Source organism: Amaranthus tricolor, chromosome 16, assembly GCF_026212465.1.
Source record: "Amaranthus tricolor cultivar Red isolate AtriRed21 chromosome 16, ASM2621246v1, whole genome shotgun sequence".
In the NCBI taxonomy this organism is placed as follows: Eukaryota; Viridiplantae; Streptophyta; class Magnoliopsida; order Caryophyllales; family Amaranthaceae; genus Amaranthus; species Amaranthus tricolor.
The window spans coordinates 11225570-11247702 of record NC_080062.1 but is presented as its reverse complement, the minus strand read 5'-3'; the positions used below and the strand labels follow the sequence as shown (position 1 = coordinate 11247702).

General features: G+C 34.1%; 1 protein-coding gene across 3 annotated transcripts; it reads left to right on the top strand.

The window, feature by feature from the left end:
* The first annotated feature begins 750 nt into the window (after positions 1-750).
* On the top strand, positions 751-20861 carry LOC130802038 (uncharacterized protein At4g19900-like). Of its 3 annotated transcripts, XM_057665958.1 has the most exons (8): positions 756-1017; positions 1170-1245; positions 4669-4776; positions 5104-5767; positions 6553-6702; positions 8316-8450; positions 16719-16913; positions 19731-20857. In XM_057665958.1, exons 4-8 carry the CDS (start codon positions 5115-5117, stop codon positions 19915-19917), a joined length of 1320 nt encoding a protein of 439 aa, XP_057521941.1. In that variant the 5' UTR covers positions 756-1017; positions 1170-1245; positions 4669-4776; positions 5104-5114; the 3' UTR covers positions 19918-20857. The 3 variants fall into 3 exon arrangements, with proteins under 3 accessions (XP_057521943.1, XP_057521942.1, XP_057521941.1); XM_057665960.1 differs by lacking the exon at positions 4669-4776 and having other exon boundaries at positions 751-1017; positions 5109-5767; positions 19731-20861; XM_057665959.1 differs by lacking the exon at positions 4669-4776 and having other exon boundaries at positions 751-1017; positions 19731-20861.
* Positions 20862-22133: the final 1272 nt, after the last annotated feature.

Genomic DNA, 22133 nt, shown 5'->3' with positions numbered 1-22133 from the left:
TGCTTCTTTGACCCCTTTAAAGCCTAAATTAAAGGGCTTTAATTTGCATTTATGTTCCTTAATTTGGGCATTTAGGAAGGAGTTTCATGAACTCCTCCAATCCCTCCACTCAACTGGCCAAACATGTGGCTCAACACATATTTATTTTTTTAATTTAATTTAATTTAATTACTTAATTGTTTGGTTTAATTCTTAGACGTAAAAGTTGTTATGCGATAAACTTGTTACGCGATGAGATGCGCGAACAACAAAAAAATACTCGAATAATTACTTAATATATTTAATCGATTTCAAATAATTATTTAATATATTTAATTGACTAATTATTTATTAAATAGTAATTAATTTTCTAATCGATATTTTAACGTGGTGTTACAAATAAGAAAACATTTAACGTATTGTAGGTAGAATTTGCTTATAAATATGCAAGTTTACATTTTATGAAATCACAATTTTGAGTTAAAACTTTCTTACTTATTTTTGTTTTTGAAAAGTCTGATGTATATCAAGAAAAAGAAACAAAATATTAAATTAGATAAAAATACAAGCCCGCAGCATAAAAACCAAAAAAAAAGTCATTAAATCACGCAACAAACTAAGACAAATCACTCAAATAACATAAGAGTAGACTATATTCAAAACACCAGTAACAACAAAAATAAAAAACTTAAAAGGTCCAAAAACACCAAAAAAAAAAAAAAAAAAAAAAAAGCCCCACAAAAACACCAATCCAAAACCCGAAATTTCTCTTTTAGTTATTTATTTTCTCTTTTAACTCTCCAAAGTTCATACTAATATTATTTAGATTAATGAAAAGTAGGAACAAACGCTTTTATTAAAACTGAATTTGCACCTTTTCGGATTATTTACGCTTCACGAGTGACGAGTCTCGGCTCACAAGCTTCGCCTCACGCAAGTAGGCAAGCAGACAACTGTAGCAGCGACGATCTACGGAGCCGTTGACACCGCTGTACTTCACATCCCACACCGCACGACACCACAGATCGCTCCTCACTGGTATATAACTTGTCAAATATCTCTATATCTCTATCATTAATGTCTGATTTCTTGTTTTACAATCTCAAGCTTCTGTCTACTTGAGTTTTTTATTAAGAAGAAATTTTTTTTGCTTTTTCATTTTCCTTTTTTAAATGTTCAAATAAATTCAGGGTTGAAGACATCATATGTTTCCTCGGATTTCCAACCAGGGGTTGTGAACTGTAGGATTCAGCCCAGTTGATTATGGTACATACTCTCTTCATATCATTCGTTTAATATTATTTTTCTTGTTAGGGTGGATAGTCTAACATAGGCGGACGTACAGTGGGGCATATGGTGGCACGGGTCCAGGCTTCCATAATCGGCGTTATGTGATGTTCACGATTTTTTTCTTGAATCTTGATGTTGTTTGGATTTTGCATCTTTGTTGGTTGTAGTTTTGGAGGTTAGGATTTTAACAAATTTAGGGTTTGGTATTCTGAAATAAAAATAATAGTGGTTTACTAAATGATTCGGGGTAAATTATTTTTATGTTATTGGCTTTAGTTTTAAAAGTAAGTTCAGTGTTTGGGAACTCTTAAGTAATGAAATTCAAGATTAATTAAATCTAGAGATTGTATGAAATTATTGAAATTTCCAATCTTTTGTGCTGCCACTATTTAAGATGGGGATGGCATTAATTTTTATCTTTTACATTACTTTGGTTTTAGTTTGAAATTTTCGTGCTTTTATATGTTAATTTGAATGAATGAAAAAAAATTTAGTTCTTTTTACAAATATAATTATGCCGAAATTTTTGTAAAATTTCTTCTATTTATTTGTGCTCCTAGGGACTCTAAACCTTGGGTCCGCCATTTTGGGTAGATGTATGTGGAAGTGTAGGCTGATCGAGAAATATATAAAAGGTATAAATACAAGATAAGTAGAAGGAACACACCCAATGTAAATAAATCCACTATATATTAAAAAATTATGTGAGTAGTACAAGGACCCTAAATTTTAGGATAAAATATAAAATATAAACTCTCACAATAAACTTACAAAGGGATGTAAAACTAGTGAACAAAATTAATTTGTGTATTATATAATGTAGGAATGGAGGTTTAGTGGATTGTGTAAGACTTGATTGCTTTAGTAGCTTCTCTCTTGAAAGGATTTGCAAATGAGAAACATCTATTAATAAGATGTGATGGTAGCAAGCAACGCCGACATTTATGTCAGTGTAATTAAACTAATTTGTAGAAAGTTCTAATACCATGTTCTACCTTTTTCTTTGAGTGATGTCATGAATCTGCTAAATATTTCCATACTTTAAGGAGACTAAGTGAGCCAAGATTTAGGCAATAAAGTTGGGCCACACTCAACAATCTCCACCTTGGCACAAGATTATGGGGTATTTTTCGCATAGATTCCGAAGAGAATTATGTAAATATTTCACAAGCATTCCCATTTGCAGTTAGGGATTATCTAAATGTGATATGTTTGTACCCGTATGATAATGGCGTTGGAGCCGAACCGGGGTAGTGTGTGGAGAAGCCATAAAAGATCCTTGTAAGATGTAGAGATTTTAGTATCTAATGGCCTTCAAGAGTTCACGAGCACCTTAAGAGACTTTATTGTACTCCACCTTGTCAAGAGTGCCCAAAAAGATTACGTTTTTTTTAAATCAGGAGCATGATGAACATTAGTTAAAATTTTGATATCACCATCATGTGCCTTGATCCGTATAGAGCCAATACCATGTACTTTGCAGTAGGAACCATTTCTTATAGAGACGAATCTATTTTCTATCGGCTGAAAACCAATAAAGTGGTCTATTTGCGAATAAATATGGTACTTGCAACTAGAATCAAGCACCCAATTAGGATATTTACGTCTCTCTAGAGAAGTAGCAAAAAGAACATCATCCGACTCAATATATCCAAATCGACTCCAACAATGTCATTATTACCTTTTTCTATCTTTTTCTTCTCTTTCAAGTTTTTTATTCAATTTAATTTAAAGCAATCAAAAACATAGTGCCCATGCTTCTTACAATATTTACAATTTTTTTTTTGTTTTATGGTCATTGTACAATATTTGTTAATTATTTTGTCGTGTGTCTTGTCACTTGTATTTAATCCTTCACCGTAATCATTGGAAGGCACTTCAAGGTCAAAATTTTCTTTTGCAAGTAAATGAGATTTAATGTCTTCGAAAGACAAAGTCTCATTATTACCATGTAACATAATTTCCTTGAAGTGTTTGTATGAAGGAGGAAGTGAGACAATTACAGCACAACTTTATCCTCATCTTCAATCTTGACATCTAAATTTTCAGGATCTACTACAATAGAACTTTCATAAAAATGATTTTGAATAGGAGTACCTTCGGCAGTGTGGATAGTATAAAGCTTTTATTTGAGGCGTAATTTATTAGTGAGGCTCTTGCTCATGTAGAGGGACTCAAGTTTTAATCATAGGCTAGGCTGACAACAGTCTCCTCATGTATTACCTCGCGTAAAACCTCCTTAGTTAGACAAATTTGGATCGCTGACAATGCTTTCTCATCCAACTCTTGCCATTACTCTTCCGTCATTGTTGACAGCGTTTTACATTCCTTCTAGAGCCTTTTTAACCCATTTTGTGTAAGATTGGCCTTCATCTGGACCCTCCAGATACTGAAACTTATCTTGTCACCAAATTTCTCAATCTTGAACTTAGTCGACATTTTTAACAGTCAGCTCTAATACCACTTGTTAGGGGTGGATAGGCGTATGCGGAAGTATAGATTAATCGAGAATCGAGATATATATAAAAAGATATTAATGCAAGATAAGTACTAAAAGGAACACACACATTGTAAATAAAGCCACTACATACTAACATTATGAGAGTAGTACAAGAACCCTAAATTTAAGTATATAAAAATAGGCTCTCACTATAAACTTACAAAGGGATATAAAAATAGGGGATAAAATTATTGTGTGTATTATACAATGCAGGAATGGAGGTTTAGTGGATTATTTTAAGATTGGATTGTTGTAGCTAGCTTCACTCTTTGAATGAAATTGGAAATGAGCAACATCTATTGATAAGATGTGATGGCGGCAAGTAGCTCCGATATTATTATGTCGGTGTAATTAAACTAATTTGTAGAAAGTTCTAGTACCATGTTCTACCCTTTTCTTTGAGTGATGTCATGAACATGCTAGGTATTTCTATACTTTAAGGAGACTAAGTGAGCCAAGATTTAGGTCTTAAATTTGGGCCATACTCAACATTTTTGCATCAAAATTTTAAAAAGATTAAAGCACATGTGTTAATCTGACGTTGATATTTAAATGAAATATACTTTTCTACCTCTATTTGTTAATTGTCTTATCAATTGAATGTAATGAATTGGTTCTCTTGATTGTTAAAAATTTGTGAATCTAATAAATGCTTGTAGTCATTACTACCAAAGGGAGTAACTAGTGACGTGTAACTGTGTAAGTAGGGTTGATAATTTGTTGGATTTGAGAACCTATTGGACATTTGGATTATGGTAATATATTTTAGATTTAAGGTTGTACTTTCATTTTGACCCTTCGTGAATTCGATGATTAAGTTTGAGTATACATGTAACAGTTGGTGATTTAGGAATAGACGAGATATTTAGAGTTTATTCTATTATTGATTTGTGAAATAGATTGGGATAGGTGCACTGCAGACTGATATTGTGTTAAACACCTTAACATAATGGTGCCCCTCTCATTCTACCTTGCTGCCGTGCCGTACTGCCACTGATGTGTGATTGGTATGATTATCTTTGTTTTTTATGTGCTTTTTTTTTCCTTCCATTCATTTGTAATATGTGAACGTGAATTTTGACTTGTTTGATGTGAATTTTAGTAGTGTATCTATGGCTTTTCTATTCCTATTAATCTTATTTTACACTACCCATGAACCTTTGAAATTCAATTATGAAAACGAGGTGCTACATAGTACAATGATACTAGGCATTTACCGTTGCAACACTTCCAAATAATTAAAAATAAAGTGTTGCTAGGTATAACAAAGTTGTTAATGTGATTATTTTAGAAACCCTTGAGATGTGAAAAGTTGATTGTGCATTATTCTGTAGTGAAGGCAAAAATGTTGAACGTAGTATCCCCACGACAACGCAACATCTATCGCACACCATGTTGTGCCTTGATGATTATGCTCTTGTTTCTCTTATCAATGTCGCTTCTACACAATCGTCTGTCAACGTACCGTTCAAGCTTATCCCAACAAGATAATGGTGGCTCTCATGATCCTTTAACCATCAATACCCTTCAACATCAAGAATTTGAGATCGGTCGTAGATTTCCAACTCTATATGAGGATAAATTTAATGCATCATGTAATCTTGTTGATAAAGGAGTATGTAACAAAACTTTGGAGATCAACTCAGGAGATAACGATCTTTCTCTCAGTAAAAAGCACAAAGATATGCAAATATTTGCAAATTCAATAGTGCATATCAAGTCCAATTCTCCAAAATTTATGCATGCTGATGGTAGAAGATGGGGATATTTTCCTGGACTGCATCCTTATTTATCATTTTCAAATTTTATGGAATCTTTTTTCAAGAAATCCAAGTGTTCAATGAGGGTATTTATGGTTTGGAACTCACCCCCTTGGATGTATACAGTCAGACACCAAAGAAGCCTTGAAAGCGTGCTATTTCACCACCCACATGCTTGTGTTGTTGTATTTTCAGAGACAGTTGAACTTGATTTCTTCAAAGAGTTTGTGAAGGATGGGTATGGTTGATTTAAAGCTTTCATATTTTTGCAAATCCTTCATATGGAGCATATAATACATGGCTTGAATTTTTAATTAATACTCCTTCATTTGCTAATTTATGTATATTTAAATTCTTCATGCGTGATTTTTGGGTTAAATGCTTAATACCTCCATAAATTCTGGTCTTGTAACATCAAATGTTTAATGGGTGCCAATAACTTCTATTATTGTTAGTCACATAGCCTATGCTACTTTGATATTTTATTTTCTTTTTACTTGTGTTGCATCGCAATGGCATGAATCCTTTACTCAACACTTTGATTGTCTCTCAAACGCCTCCATTCTATTAAATACAACTCTGAGCAAAAGAATTAGGGGTGGAAATCAAGTTGTGTTTGACTGGGTTTGAATTCACGCAACACAACACAACACAACAATCCCAAAACCTTAATCACAACTGTAAGTGTAGTCCATTCAAAAATATAAATATGTGTATTTTTCTCCAAGCGCACAACCTCGACATATCTCATTTTTTGAAGTGGCTAGAAGATTTGACTCTAATCCAACCCATTCAATATGCGAGTTACCACCATAACTCGTTCTGCCCATTCACCTTTATTTTTTTGAATTGCCGGTGAACAATAGGTTGGTTTAACGATGGTACTTCTATTTTAATATTTTGAAGATGTCCTCATGTTACTTTTGGGAGGAAACTCTGAATTTCTTGTTTAAACGTGTATCAATATTGCAGTTATTGAAGATTAGCTGTTCGCTTGATGTAATACTTTCTTATCTTGACTAGTTTCAAAATTGCGGTTGCAATGCCAAACTTAGAAGAACTGCTGAAAGATACACCTACGAGTATTTTTGCTTCTATTTGGCATGAATGGAGGACAACAAAATTTTATTCTATTCACTATAGTGAACTTGTCCGGCTTGCAGCACTCTACAAGTAAGCTAAACAGTCAAAAGTCTTAGCATATTTGTTTCATTTATATAGCAATGTCTAGTTTTCTGGCATTACCCATTCTATAATTTTTTTTGTCCAGTTTTTGTTTTGCATGTAACTAATTTTAAATCAAAAGGCCCAAGGCATACTTTCATTGCATCTTTATCAAAGAAAACTTATTTTTGTAACAAACTATGGTAGTAATAAATTTTAGTCACCTGCCAAGAAATAATAAATAGAATGAGCTATATAGTTAGAAAGTGTGAATTCAAGTTTATGAATCAGTTTCATGTCTTATGGACCATCTAGTAGGGATTGTAAGGGAGAATTTGCATTTGCAAATTGCAATATGTAGCTCGTTTACATTTTATATAAGTTGCATTTTTCTCATGAATGAGAGTCTTTTGGGACATTTATGTTAGTTGGGCATGAACTATGATCCTTTGAGAACTTTGGAGTTTGTTTGGAATCATAGCAATATGCAATTTCATAGAATAACTTACACGTGCTTGTCATATTAAAGAATACCTATCAGCTTCAACCATAAGCCCATATTGCTTAACAGTTGTTGCTTCTGCTGAACAAGAACATTAAAACAACAATTATGATCATGATGTTGATTTGACTCGGCACAGAGCTTAGGATCACTGGAGTTTCATTTGACGTAGAACATAGCTTAGGATAACAGGAGACCTTGCATCTTGACAGCTTATTTTTTATTGTTAAATTCTATTGTAAAGTTTCCATTATAGGAAAAAGGGACTTGGGAGTGGCTTTTTAATTGCAAATGAGTCATTTCTAAAGGACCTAGGCGTGCTGCCTATTAACTGCAAGTATGGTTTCTAGATTGGAAAGCATTTTTGCTTTTGTTTGTATGCCATGCATCATTGATCAAACTAATTCTTACTTTCCGTCTTACGAGACTTTTTCAGAATGGTTGCCATAATATCTGATTAAAGGGTGCTTTTTTCTGCATGAGAAAGAATCAAGAATAAGACGCCCTAACATATTTGAAATGCTTGCGTTCTCTCAAAAACCACCCACTAATACTCCCTCCGTTTCTAAATGATGTTCCTCATTTGCCATTTGGGCAGTTCCATTTGTTGTTTCCACAAAAAATCTTTCTATTGTCATCCTATTATTTTAGTCATATGAAATCCTTATTTTTACATATGTGGAAGAAATTGTCATTACTTTTTTAAAAAAATTTCAATACTTTATTCTTGTGGTCCCTACATGTTCACTATTACAATTAAAACCAAATTAAAATATTTGATATATAAAAAACCATATTTATATTTGTCTATTTTTATTTTTTTATTCATATGAATATGATCTCTACATGTTGCTATCTTACAATTAAATTCAATATAAAATGTTTTCAATATCTATCTTATCATTATCCCAATCATAAAAATTACATTTTTTTTTCTTAATTTTTTTGAACATTCCTTGTGGGAACAATATTTAGGTACGAAGAGAGTATATGTTTATCATTGCAAACGTGAAGGACTGCATGCAAACCATATTTATATTTGTCTATTTTTAATTTTTTTGTTTGGATGATAATCTTACTTTATGGCTTTTCATGGATGAATATTGAAAACTTATTACAGGTATGGGGGTGTATATCTAGATTGCGACATTGTAGTTCTCAAGCCAATATCTACATTTAGAAATTCAGTTGGATCGGAGAAGGTGGCTCTTGGGAGTACTTTGAATGGTGCCGTTATGGTTTTCAGTAAGCACAGGTATTTAAACCAATTAATAACACATTTTCTTACTCTTCCATGTTATTGATATGTATATGTAAACTTAGCCATCTGCACAAGTAATTATTAACAAAAAGTACGAGCATTATGCTTTGGAGGATTAAGTACTTACAAAATGAAATAAAAATGAGGTAGTTACATCACCTATAGCGAATTTTAAGCTTATCAAATCGCTAAACCCCAGTATGTAACTTGTGATTCAAAATCACGTAGCAATAACCATTATAAGCTGATATTCTAACATATTAGCCATTATTATCTTTTTGAAAGTGTATTAGGTTCTAAATGGTCTATTATAAGTTTAAATTTGAATTTTTTTTTATGGAGTATATGAATTAGATTGATAAAATGGCTTTTTCTCAAGTTGGCATTTCACATTCTGATGTCCACATAGTAATCATAACACCATGAGGCGCCGCATCCGCAGCATCACGACCTTTATGCAAACTTTTTCTATGGGTTACAGAGTAAATTACTTATTTTGAAAAAACACAACAATGTCAGGCTGTAATTCGAAAACGTTGGGATCGACTATATGAAGCAATATATTAGTTTTAATGGTCGTCCACGTAGATTCTTGTTCTCCATTCATTTTGATTTTTTGCAATCACAATCTGTAAGTGTAGCACTTTGTGATGAATTAGGTCAAAGGGTCCAAGGGCATTATCGTAATTTCACTATTAATTAGTCTTTGTGTTTTGTTGATTAGAATAGTTGTTTTTTAGTTGTCTTTTGGGGCTTAGGCTATATAAAGAGCCACCCTTGTAATAATGAATTGGCTTTTGAATAGTGAATAATAAGAATTGGTTCTTTTGGGTCATTGGGCAGACTCGAAGTGTCCATACTATCTAGTTTCGGTAACGGGTCCGACTGATCTGTTATAATGGTATCAGAGCGGTACGATTCCGGTGACCGGAGACTCGTCGATGACAGCATAATATGGGTGACAAACTACTTGAAGTTGAAACAATATAACCAGTTGACTAGCATTACGCAAACAAATATGGGAAACTTTGAAGATATGAAAGAATTGGTCAAGATGTTTCAAGACTGCAAAGAACATGTTTCCTGTATTGAAGAAAGCACAATTTGTGAAGATTCAGGGTTTAATGAAGAGGTTGAAGGCCAAACAGATCTAAAATTCAAAGAAGAGATTAAGGGTATATGTGAGGAACACATAATAGTTCATGAAGAGAATTACCAAGAAGAGTACCTAAATGTGGTGGAAAAGGAAGAGGAGAAGTTAGGCAAAATGGGAAAGAAGCATAAAGAAATTGTCAGAAACAAAAAGACAAACATAAAGTACCAGAGGAAATATGAAGAAATAAAGAAGAAAAGGGAAATAGAAAAAGACCGAAAAAGAAGGGAGAAAAAAAAGAAGGTATTCAACAAAACGAAAAGAAAGAGTTTGTACAACCGCATGTGGAGGCACGTGTAGTGGCCCGTGTGGAAGTGCAAGGAGAAGGACCAGGAGGAGTGTGTGGGAAGATGTACCTTGGAAGAAACGTAAGAAAAAAGTGAGGGCTTTTGATGTTCAAGTTGGTAGCGGGTCTGGTGGTAGACTAGGAAAACAGACAGCCAATGAGTTTGCCGGAAAATCTGAAGGATCTTGGAAAACAGAGGCGGCAATTGCGGCAACGAATTGTGTGGTGGGGTTTAAAAACACGGTGAGCAAGAGCAAGGAAAAGTTAGGGATTGTGTGGTTAAAAGAATTAAATAGAAAGGAAAGAAATTGAGGCGGCGTTTGAGCGGTGCTTACGGTCGCCAAAAAAATGTGGGTGGTTGCCGGAGAAGTGGCCGGCAATGGTGAAGATGGCAGAGAAGAAAGGTGGTAGAGCGGAGATAAAATAGGGCAAGAAAAAAAAAAGAAATGCCAACAGAAGAAGGTTGTGGGATCGGCGAGTAGGTACTCTGTTGGTCGTTAGAGATGTGGCTCCCCGGGAACCGGCGGCGGATTACCCGCGTGAGGAGGAAGGCTTGGAGAGAAACAAAAATCCAAAGGTTTTTGGGGTTGAAGGAGAGAGAGAGAAGGGAAAATCAGGAAGAATATGGGTCTTTACTTTTTAGTAAGGAGGGAAAAAAAAGGGGGGAATCAGGTTCTGAGAATTCAAATTGGAAGGAGAAAGATACTACATTGGGAATCTGATGATAAGTTGGAAAATCAGGTTCTGAAAATTCAACTTGGAATACTGTTATCAGAATTCAGAACTGATCTGAAATGTGAGGACCATGATGTTTTTTTTATTTTATTTTTAATTTTAATTTTCATTTTGAGAATAACCCAAGGCATTCAAAGCCCAAGAATTTTTGAGACTTTCAACCCATTCCAATTTATTTTCACTCCTTTTTCAAGCCTTGACCTCTTAATCTCTTAAATTCACACACCAATTTTGTGAATTATTTTTCGACTAATTTTCCTACAATCTACCCAAGTCGGCTAATTTCGGGAAAATTTTTCTCAATCATTTATCCTCATTCTGCTTGCTAACAGTGGAACGCCAAGTAAATTTTTATCCACCTTGAGGGCAAGGTAGAACTTTAGGGGGTCGGTAATGTGATGAATTTGGTCAAAGGGTCCAAGGGCATTATCGTCATTTCACTATTAATTAGTCTTTGTGTTTTGCTAATTAGAATAGTTGTATTTTAGTTGTCTTTTGGGGCTTAGGCTATATAAAGAGCCACTCTTGTAATGATAAATTGGCTTTTGAATAGTGAATAGTTAGTATTGGTTCTTTTAGGAGTCATTGGGCAGACTCGATGTGTCCATACTATCTAGTTTCGGTAACGGGTCCGACTGATCCGTTACACACTCCTGACCTCATAGTCATCTTCAGTCGTTCTCGATCTCTTTATGTCCCTTAATCTCCACCTTTCTATCTCTCTAACCGATTTGTTAATATCCCATATTTGCACATGTTCAAACCATGTTAAACGATTTTCTTTCATCACTTCCTCGATATTTGTAACTCTTAAATCCTTTCTTATTTCTTTGTTTCTAAATTGCTTCAATTGTAGACAACTAGACATAGATTCAAATGGTCCTTTGATATTCTGATGCATCTCTTCATACGTATCTCCATCACTATTTTTATAACTAATAGTATGACTCATGAGTTTTATTCTTCAATAGTTGGAGCTATCTTGGACATTTCCTTTGTTTTTGTAAATGGGCCTTTTGTTTGTCCTCCAAATCTTGTTGAACAGTCAGTTAGCGAAGTTACTATAATCGCACCCATGGTATCAAAACTCGGCCAAATTAACTTGGAAGGACCAAGTTGACACGGATTTTCAGTCCACCGTTCCAAGATCTCGCGATTTGTAATGGAGTTTGTAAAAACGGCGTACCATCACGCTTATCGGCCATTTGGAATCGGATTTTACAACTTGTAACGGAAGATATTCCAATATTCATGGCGAGTTTGGTCAAGTTTTGGCGAGTCTTGATAGTTTTTACAAGATTAAACCCATAAAATAAAAAAGATAATGTAGAAGAAAATATAGCTTACTAAGATATCTTGAAAATGAAAGTGGATGGTCACCATTAGAGGTGCTTGGGCGAAAGGGAAGAAAAAGAACAGTGAACTGAAAAACCAACTCATAGCTCATAATGAAGAGAGATAAAGTTTCAATGTTCGAATCTTGAAAAATGAGAAAAGTATGCCAAGTTGTACTGTTATTACTTATTACTATGAGTACTTTGTTTTTTTTTTATTTTAAAATGTTTTCAGATTTAGTGGGCTTGTGTATGTCAGAACATTTTATGTAGAAACACACTTAAAATATTTGTACTTCGTTATAAGTGTCATGATATAGGTGATTTTATTATTTTTGAATATTTAAAAAATTGAATATCTTGTTTATATCTTATTTTTTAAAATAGTACACAGAAATGACATACCCGCGAAAAGTTCTGCGATAACCGAATTTTTATTGATTGATTTTTTTTATTATAATAAATTTAAAAAATAACTAAAAACAAATGACATACCTGCGACCCGTTCTGCGATAACCAAATTTTATCCATTTCTGCGACCCGTAATCGTGACTGCGACCGCGTTTTAACACCATGTCGTCACCAGGCATCTTTATACCTCAATAGGTATACCATTTGGCCTAACCACTTTCTTTGGCTTCGTTTTCTTCAAAGCGTGCTCTACCTCTTATTTTTGTATCATTCACATAAATTCTCTATTTTCATCTAAGGGAGTGGTTGTTGCCACACAACATTTTCTTATTCCCTATTATTTAGCTCATCAAAATGCTCCCTCCATCGATCCTTGATGTTCTTGTTCAGAACTAGTTATTCAAAGCGTGCTCTACCTCTTATTTTTGTATTATTCACATAAATTCTCTATTTTCATCTGAAGGATTGGTTGTTGTGTCCCACACAACATTTTCTTATTCCCTATTATTTAGCTCATCAAAATGCTCCCTCCATCGATCCTTGATGTTCTCGTCCGGAACTAGTAAGTTCTTATCCTTATCCATAATACACTGCAGTACACCTATGTCATTATTTTGCTTTTCTCCGCTTTGCCATCCTATAAACATCTTTTTTCATTCTTTAGAATCTAGTTTGTCAAACACCTTTTTAAAGCCTTTAATTTTGCCGCAAACTGTTACTTTTGTCTTGGAATTTATTCAGTTATGTTTGGCAATGTTTTCCTTATGTCTGTATTTTCCTATCGCAAGATATTATTTTTTCTCTTCCTTGATAGCTGTATTGACCTTCTCATTCCACCATGTTGTATCCTTTTTAACAAGATAATACTCCTGAATCTCCTAAAATCTCCTCAGCAATTCGAGTGATGAAAGTTTTTATCTTTATCCAAATATCATCCACATCCAAAGTTACCTCCCAATCAGCTTATTTTCAAACTTTTAACATCTACGTCAAAGTTATCTCTCATTTAATCTCTACCATTTAATTTGACGTTCCTCTTTAGGTTTTTTTTATCCTTTGATCTTGCTCTAAGGCGAACATCTACGACAAAGAGTTTGTATTGAATGGCTATACACTCTTGTTGGATAACCTGACAACTTAGGCAACTACCTCTATCTATTATCCTGCACCAAGATAGAGTCCTTCGAACTCCTAGTCTTACACACAATCAGCCGCCTTAATTGCAGTAAGGTTGATTGACTCAAACACACACACACACTCAGCACTCCAATCCACCCAAGAAACCAATTCTTGGTTCTCAGGCCAGCCCTTAGTCTTCCCCTGATTGGCTTCACTCACCAATTATGATGACTCCACACACCTTTCTCTGAGTTCCACTCAATGAATGGAAAGGTTGCACTCTAAATTGTTCCACAATCTAGAAAATCAGAAAGTGTTCCACACTCTTCTGTAATGGCCGATTGCTTAAACACGCACACACAAGGGAATATGAGAAGGGGATTTTCAACACAAACAAAAATGAGTAATTAAGCAATGAAATCTGAATTTGAATTGATGAATGAATCATTACACAATGATTAGAGGTCTATATATAGCTTTCTAAAATCTAACGGCTAGTTTACATCACGTGACAAACAACACTTTACTTAAACAAAAAACAGAAAATAGCCTAAGTCCCAGATTGCTGTCAGTTTTGATCCACTGACTGGGGCACCTTCTGCTTGGATTTCAGAGCTTTGTGTGTATCATCAGCAGTGTTCTTGGCCCTTGGTGGCTAGGCCCATGTGTAAAGATGACACTTTTGGGTTGGTTCAGGCCTGGGTGCGTCTGGTTAGGGTTCAGGCAGTGTTGCAAGGTGGCCTGGTCGTCAGAATATTGGCAAACAGTTGCCTTGTTGATCTGTGAGTTGTTTGAGGTTGTTTTTCGTTTGCCTTGATTCTCTTGGGCTAGAACTTGAGCCTGGCTTGCTCTATTCTTGTTTCCTTCATGATTTTGGGTTGGGTTATCATCATGGGTTGAGCTATGTACTTGAATTAGTGTTGGGTCAATCTGGTCATCATTCTGGACCGAACCATGGGTTGACTGTTGTGCACATGGTTCATATCCTTATCAAAAAGTAGTGAATTTGGGTTGCATTTACTCTAGTTTGAAAATTGACCTAGTGTATACCCTTTTGTCCACTCAATTTGTCCAATTTTCCATTTTAGTTCGTCCCAATGAATTTGTTCTACTTTATTTTTGATTATGATCCCAACATTTGTTCTATGTGTATTCTCTTTTATTTCTAAATACTCACTATTTTAACCCACTATATCAAATTTTTTAGTTTCCGTACCAAAAGCCAATGGGGCTAAATGGTTGGGATAAAGGAGTAAATGTGTTGTGGATGTAAAGAACATTTAGAAACATCTCTAAATTTCTATTCCCTTTGTCCCATAATTTTAGCTATATTTTCCTGTTATCCTAAAATTTTAGCTATATGTCCTTTTTAGGATGTGGACCCCACTTTCTTTACCATTAGAACACATTTTCAACAATGCATTTTACTTTAATTCCTCTCTCCTAATCTAAACCATTTGTTACAAACAAATTAGAGTAAGAACAAAAGAAATTACTATACATAATAAAGTGAGTTTTGGTAAATTAGGCTAAATATATAGGACAGGGAGTATACATTACACTTCTGTTGCATGGGGCAATGTTTCCAACTCTCAGGTATATATCATGAAACATTTAATATCCCGATTTCTTGACTTGTTCGTAAAACACGGAGAGTAATATAGTATGATTGTTTTTTTTTTTTTTTTTTAATATTGTAAGAATCTATTTATCAATTTTAACTAGGTCCTCATGTTTTTGTTCTATTTGCATCATCTGGGTTTGGCACAAAAATTAAAGAAAGATGAGACATGGAGAAAGGAAATAGATTAAGGTCCTATAGTTTGCGGGAGTGTGGGGGATAGTGGGCCAAAAGTATGAGAAAAGAAGGGCTGACCAAACAAGCTGATTGTCAAATATTGAATGCCAAGTTGGATAGTAAGCTTTTGATATTTGGATACCGGATAGTCGGGTATATATTTTGATATTTGATATCTGATTGGATAGCCGAAGATTTGGACCGATTATAAGTACTGGCGCAGATACAAATATGAGGACAAATACAATGATGGGATAAGGAAAGTTCCTAAAAGGTTACAAAATTGTTTTTAATACACATCAAAAATTGTATATTCAAAATTATGAATACTTATTCTCATGGATTGTAGAAAAGTATCTGAATATTTTTTATTGCAAAAACAATTTAGGAGTAATTTTTTGGAACTAATGTATTAGGAACTATGCCATTGGCACATACTAGTGTTGTAGTAGCGAAATCAAAAAAGAAAATGAAATCAACATTTTGGAAAACCTCAATGCGGCCATTAATGGGTCTCACCCACTTAGGCAAGGTGGGAGAGTTGGATGTACAAAACCTTATCTTGTAACATCAAATTGGAAAATGTAACCAAAGTAAAAACAAGTTTAGAAACTCTAGCTCATTACAAATAGGGAACATGTTCTGTTGGAAAGAATTTATCTTGTTCAAAGAAAATAAATGGAAAAGAAAGGCAAGGAGTGAGATTGAAAAGTCAAACCGATAATCTATTTTGGTATTCCTTTCTGTCTATGTAACTGCTCCACCTGGACATGGAAGGACCAATTGAAGTGCATTCTACTTTGTTCTGAGTTCAGTCAAAACCTCCCTTCCCACTCATGGCTGCCTTTGAGATGGCACAAGATGTCCATTTTCAGTTCTCGAAATGTCTCTGACAGTGCCCCATCCAAATTTAAATTACTCAATTGTACCCTTCTTGAGGTGGTGCATATCAGGTATGCAGAGCAGCAGACATAACCGTATCCATGCTTGTAGATGCCTTGGGATAAAGAAAACTGAGAAAGCAATAGTGCGACACTTTAGTGGGATTAGACCTTGTGATGTGACAAAAGAAAAATACTCTTTTGTTGATGGCTTGATTCAAACAAGCTGGATTCAAGTGTGCAAAATTAATGTGGTAACTTTTTTGAAAAAATTCCTTAAATCAGCGTTAGAGACAAAGTGTGTGTTGGAAATTTGGGTTGGCCTTCTCTTATTTGAATTATATATATTTCAGTCAGATTATATCATGACAAAATTGCAAAATGCATTGGTTAGGTTCATACTAATGTGTATCCATTCTGGCACAAAATCTGTGGCTCTTCACTTACATATTGCCTAACTTGGAGCAATCACCTTTCTATTCTTTTCTTCTATTGACATTTGAAAGTATCTTCTGTTTTTCTCATATCTTTATTATGTAATGCAGTTTCTTTATTATGCAATGCATGTTAGAGTTTGTTTCATCTTATGATGACACCTTGCTGAGATGGAATGGTGCTGATCTTCTAACAAGAGTGGCTGGAAATCTCTCTAGCAAAGCAAATGATATGAATAAAGAGAAGACTCTGAAAGTGCAACCCACATTGTTTTTCTTTCCTATAAGTTCAAATGATATCCAGAGGTATAGTCATACTTTTAACTTCTCTAAGCACTATACAGTTTCATTATAACTTAATCATTTTACAGTGGAAGGAAAATATGTTCAATTTAAGTAGGTGGATTGTTGAGAAACTAGGCAACTCTGATACCTATAGAAGATTCAGAACAAGAACTCCATATTAGGTGGTACCTCCTTGAGAACTAATGCTAGTTTGTGATACGGAGTGCTATTTTTGGTAGTGTTTTTTTTTTGTTGCGGAAAATATCTGGAATTTCGAAAACGGAAAGAGTATTACTAGGCGGTGACTAAATGCTTATCCGAAGATATAAACAATGTTGAAAACTTTTCAACTCTATATATTCATTAAAGATTATGGACAATGCCGTATTTACATAGTAATATAGCATGAAGAAACGTAAAACCCTTTGATTTTTATTTTTTCCTTTCTAACTTGGGCATTGGACTGGTTTGAAACTATTTCTATGTGCTACATTCTCATGAAATAGTTTTGATTTTTTTGGGTGCTATGTACTTCTATATTATTGATTATCGACTTAAAATCTGGTATGGAAAATGGCTATGCAGACCTCAGATGATTTTTTGACCCAACCAAAGTGCAACTAAGAACAATAATATTTTGGTGATGAATTTGGTCGGATACGGGTTAATACAAGCCCAACCCATCTGTACTTGCGTCTTTTTCAGTCAAAAATATAATTCTTTTGATTCAGGCTAAGCAAACGAGTACAAGCATAAATTTATCAGTCACCATGGTCCTTGATTTCTCAAAACACATGAGTGCCACTTTACGTCTGTCATCGTTTGGATTTTTTTGTTGCAGCTTAATTTTTTTTCTTTTTTTTTTCTGTTTGGGGGTGATTTAAATGTTGGCAGTTTCTAACATTACAAACTAGTACACCCCCTAGATTACTTTTGGAATCACAGATTTACATTGGTGCAAATGTGCAAGGCAAGGGCTTCAATTAATCTGCTTGTACAAATTACAGGCATGATAAATATTACGTCTAAAAGTTGATGGGTTAACAGGAGTTAGGTATAGTTGTATACATTTAGTCTTGGTAAGCAACACATTGTCATCGGATGCATGAACTGATCTATCAGACAGCATGGACGTGCAAGGTGTAGCGCCTAAACGAGACAACATGCACGCAACAAGAAGCACCTGTTAAGTTTCAGTAACAGCTTGGTGAGTGCTTGAGTTAGCGAGCCATCGCACGATGGTCGCGTACGAGCACGCTGCAACTTATGAGCAGCAAGAAGCAGCATAACCGCGTATGGCAGTGAGGGGTGGGAATCAGTTGACTAGTGAAAGCTTAGTGAGTAAGCAACTAATAAGTAGTCATGTAGTGCTGATAGACAGGAGTATCATGCGTACATCCGAGCACAATGTAACCCAGCAAAGTCTACTCCACTAAGGACTTATTTTTGAATTCACTTAGGATTGATTTTGCACATGTTTAGTTAGATTAGGAGGGATGGAGAGAATGAATATTCTCTTGCTATCCGTTGGAGTGAGTGAGGATTTATACCAGCAAAAGCTTACACGAATTAGCAAGCTAACTAGTGAGTATTCCTAGAAGGCCCGTGCAATTGGGTGGATTAGATTTGTATGGAGCATCAAGTGGATGATATGTGGGTTCGATTAGTGATGCATAAGCTGGATGATCATGTATCTTTCCAAATAATCAGCTTTTTATAATTTTTAATGGATGTTTTCCTATATATAGCCTACCATTTTCTAATATGTATAGTATAAATTTATAATAGGAGCATTATCCCATTGTCTTCTCAATTTTCAACTGATTAGTAGCTTCAAAAGAAAAGGGTCGATAGCACATCAAATTTCTTTCTGCTCGACAATTGGGTTGAAAATTCGACCATCAAATAACCATCAAATCTGCATTAATTTTTTGTGATTTTACTTTAAAATAAAGGTTTTTACTTTTTTAAAAATTTTTTGTACCTTTTTAAATTATTACAATTACAATTTCGTTTTAACTTGTTACTATCTTCATTTCACTTCAAATATCCCATTTGGTTGTCATTAATTCACCCATAAACCTTAATTTGTATTTTATTCTTAATTTATAAGTTAAAATGTGGTCAAGCAGGATTTTGTTTAATTCGTCTCTATGTAAATTTTTATTAATATTAATTTTTTTATAATGTTTTATCATGCACAACTAGGATTATTAAGGATTGAATTTGTGCATGTGTAAAATCAATATGTGACACTTATAGAGAAATGAAGGGAATATAATCTTTGTGTGTATTTTGCTTAATTAGTGTTGTGGTGTGATGTTGAACGATACTTGAGAATTGTATGTTCTTATTTTTTGTACTCTATCATTGCATTATTTCAATACTAAATGCCTTTGTATGATTAATAATTATGCAAAATTGATATTAATAAAATTTAGATTGAAACAAATAAAATAAGATTTCACTTGACTATTATTAAAACTTATAAATTAAAAATGAATATAAATTATAAGTGATCGTTGAATATTGTCAAAAAAAAATGAATGGTATAATAATAGTAGATAGAAGGGAGCATAATGAAATGTGGTGTATCATTCCGAAAAAAAGAAATTTTGGGTTATAATTTTGATTTCTATGAGAGTTTCTCAAATACGGCCTTAGGTAAAGGAGTACTCTTTATTAAAGCTTGTTCATGCCCTTTTTCCTTTCTTATGGCAACATTTTAGGATGTGGTTGAACTCCTATTTGTTTCTGGTATTGATAATTATGTATGATTCAGATTTTATGGTGTCTTATTGGAACAATGATCGAAAATTTTCTATTAATTTTTTACAGACATTTCGTCTTGCCAGAGACGGATGATGAAAAATCTCATCAGCATGCTCTTCTTCGAAAGATCCTGAACGAGTCTTACACCTTCCATTTCTGGAACGGCGCAACTTCTGCTCTAGTTCCAGAACCCAGTAGCATGGCAGCAAGACTTTTGAACAAATTTTGTATTCGCTGCTCCAATCTTCTGTGAAATTCAATCAGAAAATCACCATCATAATGATTCTGAAGCTGAGCTTTCAAATATGGTTTCAGCCTTGCTGAGCGTCTCAATGTGGAATAGTTGTATAATCATTCATTCTTCTATATCCAGTACTTTTACGACCTGTTTTGTTAGTGGTATTAAATGGTGGTAATGAGAATAATTTATAGTGTAAAATTTTATGAAAAGTTTCATATCATTCCCATAATAAGGAAACTTTGATCACAAAAAAGTTTTTTTGTTTATAAATTTCCATTACTACCTAATACCACCTCTCCTAATGGTAATGCATTGGAATGAATTTTATGAAGAAAATAAGATGATTGAAGTTGGACAAGCATGTCCATTAAGGTAGACAAAAGATTTTTCAACCAAAATTATATTAGTTTTTCATTCCCATTACCAACGTTTATTACTACCTTTAATGTAAGCTTGGCGTGAATTCATAGTTGTTAGCCCACATGACGCCCTTGAATTTTCGGCCTGTATGAACTTTCATGGTCAGGAGTTGCTTTGAAGACTGAAAGATCAAAAACTTGGATAGATCAATTAGGATTTAGGTATTGTTCTGAAATGCTCCTTTTATATTGTAGTAATTACGAGTATTTAGCAATTATTAAGTGTAATTAAACTAATTAACATTCATGCACATAGAGACGCTTATACAAAAAGTATATATTTAATGATCATGTTGGAAACATATTTACATGAAGCAGGAGCATATATTAACTTTTGAAACTTCAATGACAGCCAAGAAACTCCTAAAAGTAGAGGAGTGAACGGAGATGTTAAACTTTTTCTGCAAGACTTTGAAACTGATGTCAACATTAAATGTCATCTTTGAAAATGAAAGATTGAAAAAAATAAGATAAAAAAACAATTTAATTCCAAATATAAGATTCGGGAAAACTTATGTCTTAAAATAAGCTTCCGTACGTCCAAGCCTAGCCTCGGGTAAGTCGCTGTTAGTAACAGCGAATTAGGGGAAAAAAAAAATATAAAAAGTTGAAAGTCGCTGTTACTAACAGCGACTTTCAGGTTTATATTTTTCCAGAAACCTTCTCCTTCCTCAGTTCATTTCGGGATTTTCTTTTTGAGCCGCAATCTCTCTAATTTCTCCTTCTTCATTCCAACCTTGTAAGGATCTTCTTTCGTTCTACTAAAGTCATCAAGTTTCAAGTTTGTACCAGTAATTAATGTTGTCTTCTTCCTAGATCGACCTAAGGTAAATTTTTTTGGTTTTTTTTCAATATTCGAAAAATTAGGGTTTGTTGAGTTTTAATCAATTTTCACATTAATGTAGGTTGACAAGCTTCCAATTATGTAATTCTTCTTGATCTATAGCTAATTGAGGTTCGTTTTTATTATAAATTTTTTCATTTGGTGGTGATTTTAAACTGTATGTCATGTGTAGTGGGCATTTACACTTGAGCTCTACGATTATGTCAAATGTAGTTGTTATTTACATTGATCCTCACTTTTAAAAGTTTGTTCCAGAATTATTTGTTGAATGTAAAATGTATAGTGGTCATATATTTATGAACTTGATGGTGATGTTGATTTTTTATGTGTTGTTGTAGAAATGGCTTCATTTCGTGTCACAGTTGTATGCTTTTGGAATGGTTTAATTCGATCAACTAGTAATAATGTTAAGTATGTTGGGGGAAAACGTAAACTGTTTGCATGCAACTCATACATGGAGTTGAATGAATTTAAACATTTTATATGCTCTAGGATTGGCATTGACACTACAAGAAGTACTGTTAATTTAAGTTTTAAATACAATCTGAGTGGAGATTTGTTAGCTTTTCCGGTTGAGGATGAGGAGGCTATAGATGCAATGTGGAAGTATTCAAGGTCTACCCCTAGTCCTTCTTTAGAGTTATATGTAGAAGAGGTACCCCTAGGGAACGAAGATGTGAACGTTGTGGAAACAAATGCATTTATGAATATAACTTCTTCTGCCCCTTCTCATACGCCCTTCCCTACCCAAGAAATCGAAAATCCCTTTATTCCATCTTCCTCTTATCCTTGTAATGAACCCAATCAAGTTCAATTTCAAGTCTCAAATGATGTTACTTTTAACTTACAAGATACAAATGAGCCTTGGGATGATGTTAATAGTGAGAGTAATGAATTCGTTGAGGCTCCTTCTGAGGACGATGGGGGTGTTGACGAGGAGGCTCTAGCTAATGACATGACCTTAG

Coding starts and splice junctions, on each gene's coding strand:
- LOC130802038 (XM_057665960.1), top strand. Junction 5,768..6,552: donor AAAGAGTTTGTGAAGGATGG/GTATGGTTGATT, acceptor TATCTTGACTAG/TTTCAAAATTGCGGTTGCAA. Junction 8,451..16,718: donor ATGGTTTTCAGTAAGCACAG/GTATTTAAACCA, acceptor TATGTAATGCAG/TTTCTTTATTATGCAATGCA.